Below are 8516 nucleotides of genomic sequence, written 5' to 3'. Positions count from 1 at the left end.
GATGGAAGCAGAGCTGCTGCCTGGGTTCACAGTGATGCCCCTTGGAGAGAACAGGAGCACTCCCCCAGAAACAGACACGGCCCTGCTGCCCCCTGCACGGGGCATGGCCATGCTCACCATCCGCTGCGTGATCCCCTCGCTCTACCTGCTCATCATCACCGTGGGCTTACTGGGCAACATCACCCTCATGAAGATCTTCATCTCCAACAGTGCCATGAGGAGCGTGCCCAACATCTTCATCTCCAGCCTTGCCGTTGGTGACCTACTGCTGCTGGTGACCTGYGTGCCTGTGGATGCCTCCCGGTACTTTTCTGAGGAGTGGCTTTTTGGGGAGGTGGGCTGCAAGCTCATCCCCGTCATCCAGCTCACCTCCGTGGGGGTCTCTGTCTTCACCCTCACTGCTCTCAGCGCTGACAGGTAGGAAAGCCGGGCTGCCCCTTCCCAGCTCTCTGTGGCTTGGGCTGGGGCTGGCCGGAGCTGGCACAAGAGGTAAGGAACCCTCCTCTGATAAAGTTTTCCCTGGCTTTCAAACTCCTCACTCTGATGCATGAGCTGCTCACACTGCTATTTCCCTCACTGACTGATTGCATGTCTGGTAATAACTTAAGTTAAAAGGCTTCTGGAAGTGGATACATCTGCAGCTCTGACTTCCAAGGCACCACCTGTGGGAACTGGGATGTAGTCCTGGCTTCTGTATCGATGGAATGGCCTTGGAACAGCCTATGTGTTGAAATTTTATTCATTAGAGGAAGATTTTAGACCATAAATACGGTATGCCAAGCTACAGTGGCATGTAAGGCAGTGAGCAGCTTAGGTTAAGTCCATCACAGATGTATTTTAATAGGTTTGTTTCTTTCTGCAGAGGAAGTGTGTGTGTGTCCAGAGGTRTGTATATGTGTGTGCACCTTACCAGGGCAACAAGTCACCAGAGGGTGACTTGTTTAGCAGCCTGAATTTGAATGCACCAACATGTACTTTTCTAATTATCACTCTTAAACTTTCAGGTCATACTATGCATTTCAGCTTCTCCTGATCACATGAGAAGGGGAAAAAAATACATAAAGAAACACTTCCATTTCTAACACCTGTCAATTTAGGAAGAAAGAAAGAGCTGGACCCCAAACTTTTCCTCCTAATTAATTTAAATGAACATACTTAAGGGATTTGTGTTAATTGGATAGCTGTGGGATTGTGCTTCAGGCTGTGAAAGACCAAGTATTAAAATGTAATCGACAACTTCAGATTAAATTATCTCATTTTTTTCCCCCTTATCTAAACATTTCAAACACAAATGAAAATGTTAAATTCCTTCTCTGTAGATAGTGTCTTTTTGTTGTTGTTGATTTTTAACCAAATAAATTTTTGTTACACTGGACTGCTATGCAAAAGCTTTAATATGATTTTTTTTCAAGTTTACTATAATGATTTTTTTGAACTTTTAACTCTTGATCTACTGAGTATAATCTCAGTCAGTTCAGTAAATCATTTGATTCCTTCTAGGAGTACTATTCAATGACTCTCCGTTTCAGTGGTATTTGAATCAGAACCTATAATACTTGTGTGTTAAAGCCTTGTAATATATGAAGATGGATTCAGATTTTCAGGAATATATTGCAGAAATACTTTAAAATGACTGGAAATCCCCTCTTTACGTCAGTTAAACAGTATACCTCAAACTGTCCTTGGAGAGCCAAGTAAATCTTGAATTTTGCTTTCTGCTCTATTGCCACCATTTAGAATTGTGATTGGAATCTTATTTCAAGTGGGAAGAAATTATTTGCAAAAAAAATCTTATCTCTAGTTTAGTACAATGAGAGGGAATAGTGGTGTCTTCATAATGAAGGATTCATTCATTTGCTTTTTATATAGCTTTTGAGCTTCTATTTTTGCCCTTTGTACCTAATTTTGTATTCTTGTTTTAAAATCAGTTGTTTCAACAGTTAATAATGCTCAGTCTGTGTGCACTGTATGCATTCAGAATTGCATATCCTAGAGAGCAGCTACAGATGGTTTGATGTAACAATATAAGCTTATAATAAATATATTCCTCCAATGTTTTGGAATCCACACTATATACAAATATCAGAAATGATTTTATTAAGGACTTAATATCAGAAATTGCTATACTAGGGACTTAATGACTCTATTTCTTTTTCCTCTTTTATTAATTTTCCAATTACTGAGTATAAAAACATTGTTCACTCAGGCAGGAGGAATAATCATTGACTTCTGTGAACAGTATCTTTTTGCTAGGGGATTCAACTCTCAGTGAAGCTGGCTGGACTGTTGTCTTAATGGAATTTGAATCATTGAATTGATACTCTGTTTTGTGCAGCTGAATTTGTGCTGAAGGAGGAGACGCTGGTGCTAAGGGTTTTTTGTCACACTAATTTGTAGCTAGATGCTAGCAGGCATCATGTTGACTAGGTTTAGTTAGGGGAAAGAATATGGGTAGTTATATCAGCAAATGAAAAGTGGTGGAAGCTTCTTAAAGCAAAGAGGTGGTGAGGAGGTAAGACCCGTCTTGGACCAGTAGCATCCCTGAACAACTGAAGCTAGTACAGAATGTGTGAATGCAGCCGGGAAGCAGTGATATGGCTAAAAAGGCTTCATTTATATTCCAGCACATGTTCTGTCTGGTATGCAATAATGTCTTCTCACTGACAACTTTCACAAAGAGTGTCCAAAGTAAGTTTTAGTATTTGATCACTAAAGTCTTTCCTATATTTTACTTGTTTTTACACAGGACTTTAAAGAAATGTAGACATAGATTACATGAAAGAAGTATTATAAATATTTATTTTTTATTTCAAGGTGGAAAATAAATAAAACTTTTTCTAATGTTCTACAGACATAAGTGCTAAAATAGACAGATATTTGGTGTTATATATAGTGTACTTGCCTTAATTAAGAAAACAGAGGATATCTCTGTTTCTACAGTGTTGTTAGCACTTATATATGTGAAATTCCTTGTTGAACATTTTGCATAGAAAATTATGTGCTTGTGATACATATAGCAATAATTGTTCCAGGAGCAATAATTTCTGAACTATCATGACCTACCAAAGGAAACTGTAAGAAAGAAAATGTAGTACTCTCTGAATAAATACCTTTTCTAAAGTTATTTCATATGGATTTTTGTCACAGAAGTCTCTTTCAGCATCACTAGCTCTTTCAGTGTGACAAATATTTAATTTCTCAGAGCTTCATAATYTGAATTTATCTTTATTTTTGTGTATGAACACTCTATGGCATCTATAACAGTGCTTTCGGACTTCCCTAAAACACACTGTTTAAAGTTAAAATTGGCAGCACACAGTGCATCTGCCTAAAATCMCTTATCCCCATTCTGGATAGCTGGTAGGAGTGGTGGAGACTGCAGTTTGGCAGTAGAGATGATGCAATGGTGGCAGTGGCACCGGCAGAGAAATGTGTTGGTGTCAGAGGGAAGCTGTCTTCCCTTGGCAAGGCTCGGTGGTGCAGGAAGGCTGTTCTGCTGAGCCAGCTGTCACATCTCACTACCACATGGGAAAGGGCAAGGACAGCATTCCTTCCCACCATGGCTACTGTTGCCGTTCATTTTCTTCTGTTGGAGAGGCARTGCCACATCCCTATAAACCTTAATGTTTCTTTGGTTAAAAAACAAATAATTATAGGTGATGATAAATGAGGRAAAAAAAAAAAAACTAAGGGACAAAATATGCAAAACAAGAAAATAGGGAACTAAGGGGGCACAGGGACTCCCAGAGCTGTGATAGGAGAAGGAAATGGAAGTGATGTTCCTATAAAAATTCCTTCTCATGGTGCTGTGGAGGTCAGGGCTAATAGATGTTGGTGAAAAGGTCCTAGGAATAGGTGTGCTCTTAGATGAGGAGGTAAGTGGTGAGAGAAGAATAGTCAGAAGGATTGCAGTATGGCACACACGAAGAAAAGGCATGCCACCATCTCATTCTCACTGAAGAATGGGCACAGTAAAGAATGAACCTAACTTGAGCAATCCTTGACTTCAAGCATATAATGAACTTGCCCACTACTTCAAGGAGGCTTTTCCAATTTACATCCATAGTGCACCTTGAAGTTATAGAATTATAACTTCAGAATTATAAAGTGAAGCTCCTCACTCTCTTCTCAGGGTAAGAGATATTGCCGTTTTGTGACAGAGGAAGGGCTAGGGTGGGGACGTGAAGAACTAGAATGAAGATGTTTTTCCAAAGCGGTGCTCAGAGATAGAGGGCTGGATTTACCATAGTTTGTGATGTGGAGGTGGCTGGAGAAATTCATGGGACAAAAGACTTTCAGACTTTTGGACTTTTAGGACTGCCATAGCACACACCTCTGTCCATCACTGAATTATTTGTATGCATGTTATAAGTAATTGTGTCCACAAAATTCCAAGAGACCTGCGGTGAGTTGACCTTGAAGGAAAAATAGCAGCTCCTTACAACAGCCTTAGATTTGTCCCATAGAGTCTTTTCGTTTCTCCTTAGCTATTGTTTATGCCTTACAAATAAAAGTGTAATACAGGGATCAAATTTCGTTGTTACTTTTTCTAGATTGATGTTTCTTTCTAATGAACAGTTCAAATGCCTTATATGTTGCACTCTTTTAAAAACAGTGAATCTAAACTGTGGAGAAACTGTCCCTACTAAATTCCAATAACATTTTCCTCCTAGTATGTATTCCTCCTAAAAAGTGTGACAAAAAGACAGCCTGGAATTACTTGAGCAATCAGATAACAGAATTATTTTTCATTACGTACACCACTACATATCTATATGTTAATAGGAAAATTTCTACTTAAGTAACTAAATATCGTTCCTGAGATATTTAAAAAATGTAGTCTGTAGGTTTAAATATTTAAATATTTAAAACTATTATTGTTTTAATTCTTTATTTGTTTTAATGTTGGAAGATTGCATTCTGTAATGCAAAAGCGTAAAGAGACTCAACAAAAGTTTAATGCAGATTTATCTACATCCTGACTTCAAAAAACTTTACTGGTTAAGTCTGCATGTGTACTGTCTCCTRTTTTTTCTGGGTACTCAGGGAAATAGTTTGAACATATTCAGGAGTATGAAAAGGATAAGGAGTTTAGAATTTTGGGTCAGCAAAAATACCTTCAATAAAGATGATTTATTGCTCCTCTACAGAATTCTTTTAAAATTTAATCTTTTGGTTAGTAAGATTGTGATTTGAGCTGAAATATAGTGATGAAAAGCCCTGTAAAATCCTCATTCCTCATTACATTCAGTGGAGCAGCTGAAGCAGGAGGGTGTAAACGATTTCCTTTTGAAATCTAACATCCAACATTTAGGGATAAAAAAAGCCTTGAGAAGTTAAGTAGCATTAAATGACATCCTGAAAACTAATTATGATTAACCAAGCAATAAAGAAAAAATAATCCATAGTAAAATGAAAGAATATCTGAACAAATGGAAGATAAGGGCTTGATTGTACATAACAAACAGCCAAACAAAATCATATGGAGTCTGTAAGTAAAAAAGGCATTTTCTACCATTCATAAAATTTTATCCTGCACTACCATTCAAAAGAACTAGCTTTCATTTTTCTGATAGTGTTAATTGTAAATGGATAAATGGGATTTGCTTGTATTATACTATTATCTCTTCTCTGCCTTATTTCATAGATAAACTTAGTTCAGTTATCTGTTCTCCTTCTTAGGAGCTATTCAAAACCCATCTGGATGTGATTCTGTTCAATGTGCTGTAGATGATCCTCCTTGAGCAGGATGGCTTGAACTAGATGATCTCCCGAAGTCCCTTCTAACCTATGTGATTCTGTGATTATTAAGGTTTCAGAAGGTTGAACTTTTCCCAGAAATAGTAGCAGCATTTTTTATCAAGTTGCCTTCTATAGTTAGATGTTACTGATTTACTGAAACTTTTCCTTCCTAAAATGTTCTAGGTAGATTATTTATAACTGTTTCACGTAGCTTGATTGAAAGTAATGAAGAATATTCCTGAAAGAAAAGGAGGATGAGGAAAAACCAAACCAAAACAAACAGAAGAAAATTTATGTCTGGATTAAATTCAAGAATTATCTGTGCTAGATTAAGTTTGTCTAAATCATGTGATTCAAATCAGCTATTGGAGAGTTTTCCCTTGTGACCATATTTATGTAGTTGAAAATGATTTCTTAGCAAATAACATTTTCCTTCCAAAGTAGGTGTCATGGTGCTTATGCTATTTTCAGTGATGTTTATCCTCCTCTCTGGCCTTGTGCAATCATCTATTAGACCTTTGCATATGTCCTGTGTGTGCTCTTCAAAAGACAATGGCTTACTCCTCAGGACTGAAAATGAGAAACAGCTTTTATCCTAGCATATATCTTAGTCAGTGATCAATGTGGTGTCCTTGTTCAATGTGATATCTTTGTTGTACTTGAAGAAGCCAACTTTGCTTTGACTAATGTAAACAATTTAGATCTTACTAGTATTCTACAGCCTTTTGTATCTTGCAATCTAAAACCTGAAAACTGCCAGAAAATGATTCCTCCTCTTTCCTTGATCAATTCAGTAATAGCCTGGGCTGTGACAGAAAAAGTAGCTACTGAAGAACAGATTCAGCTGAATTCTTATCAGGCAGGGCTGAACATACATATCCATAGATTTATTTTCTTTGCCTTTCATTCATAACATGGTACATATTATGCATGGGGTTCATTGCAATGAGTTCAACTAGATTGGATCAMAGAATCCTCAAGACTGCATTTAGCAGTGCTAAGAAATAACGTGGATGATCAAATACATTCTACCAGTGCCATCCGGGAAAATATTTTACTTGCTTTCTCTGATAGTAAATTTGTTAGGGAATAAATAATAAATTTACTTAGCTTCTATGCATGTGCAGAGTGATGCATTTCTCATATATCCTTACCCAAAGGGACAATTTAATGGAATTTTTGTTTCAAATAGTTTAATTGCAGAATAACTGATATATTCTCATATTAGTTCTGCTGCAGGCAGGCACACTCTTCTAGACTATGTACTCCTAGTGTTAAAAAATTTGTGTGTTTTTTGTGGTTGTGTACTAATGTGTACTGATGAAGCAAAGCATAGGCAATCATAACCTCTAGGCCTAAGTATACACCTCTAGTAATAACTTTTAAATGATGCCCAAATCCAGCCAAATTTGACAAAATACTTTCAGAGAGTAAGTTTTTATGAGTTTATGAAAATTTGCAAAGACAAGAGGGAATATAATTTGGTGTTCACTGAAGAAAAAAATATTTTGGAATTAGTTTCCCCACACGCTATATTTCAGAGATCAGAGAACACAGGCAGATAAACAATCCATAGGAGAGTAATTAGTTCTGCTGCATGTGGATTTAATTGTGTATTTCGTATTTGTATAGCATATGTACAAAAAAAAGTGATGTGTGCATACATGAGAAAAAAGGATTAATGTTATTCTATTACATTGTCATTATATTTTCTATGATTCTTTTATTGTCCTTCATATCACTATTCCAAATATTGTTTCACTTCSCCACCTGTTTTTTTAATAGCATTGTGCTTAGGATCATGTCTGATCTTTGGCTCTATGTATGATTGTATGTTTAATGAAGATTGTTATATTAACTTTTTCTTCTTTAATGTTTTTAATATTCCTTTTTTGCCATTACTACATATTTTTTTTCACCTACATTGATTTCAATATAAAAAATGAACAGAATTTATGAATAAAATGGATTTAGAAAGAAATTTAGAAGTGTCATAGTGGCACCTCTTAAATACTAATATCGGAACAAATAAATGAAATGGCAAGTTTTACAATTCAGAATTTAAGATTTTTTTTCTAGATTCTTAGCAGATGAAATCTAACTCTTTCCTTGTAACTTTAATAGAGATTTGGTTATTTAGTTCTTCCTGACTTGTAGCATTTCTGGAAATGAGACATACATATTAGACAACCATATCCTCCTCAATATTTTCCTCAATAGCTATTTTATCTGCTATAGGAATGGGTTATTGCTAAATTAATCAAGGAACAGAAGGAATAGTTTTATAACAGCAATAAATGTAAACTGACACTGATTTTTTTTTACATTTTTGTTTTCTTCTCCCAGGTACTTGAGTTTCTGTAACTGATATTTCTTATTGACCTTCTGCTCCAGCACTCATGATTTTTTGAGTGCTGATCTTTTTTCAAGTACTTAATTGCTATATACTGATCTAAAGTGTAACACATGTAAGACATGCACTATACATGGGGAATTATATCAAATAAGCCTGCCCCTATCGTGGCATGGCCATGGTGTCCAAAGGCAGGGGCACTGATGGATTTGGATTAAGCCAATTTGGGGAAATATTTCTCTTCCACTCTACAGTGCTTTGATCCCTAATGGTCCAGAATATAAACCCAGAAATAATGACAGGGTTAGGTGTGGTCTACTAAGAACTCCTTCCTTCCTTCCTTCCTTCCTTCCTTCCTTCCTTCCTTCCTTCCTTCCTTCCTTCCTTCCTTCCTTCCTTCCTTCCTTCCTTCCTTCCTTCC

General features: G+C 36.6%; 1 protein-coding gene across 1 annotated transcript in view; it reads left to right on the top strand.

Annotated features, from left to right (window-relative positions):
* The window catches only part of NMBR (neuromedin B receptor), a 19391-nt gene continuing 10875 nt past the window's right edge, over positions 1–8516 (top strand). Inside the window, exon 1 of the mRNA XM_026039200.1 lies at positions 1–417. Coding sequence (XP_025894985.1) covers positions 2–417 — 416 coding nt within the window. The 5' untranslated portion in view covers position 1. The remainder of the gene's footprint in view (positions 418–8516) is intronic.

The sequence above is a fragment of the Nothoprocta perdicaria genome, unplaced genomic scaffold, assembly GCF_003342845.1.
Source record: "Nothoprocta perdicaria isolate Ctin4 unplaced genomic scaffold, notPer1 scaffold_221, whole genome shotgun sequence".
Taxonomy (NCBI): domain Eukaryota; kingdom Metazoa; phylum Chordata; class Aves; order Tinamiformes; family Tinamidae; genus Nothoprocta; species Nothoprocta perdicaria.
The sequence above is the reverse complement of the archived record's forward strand: the minus strand, read 5'-3'. Positions and strand labels throughout refer to the sequence as shown.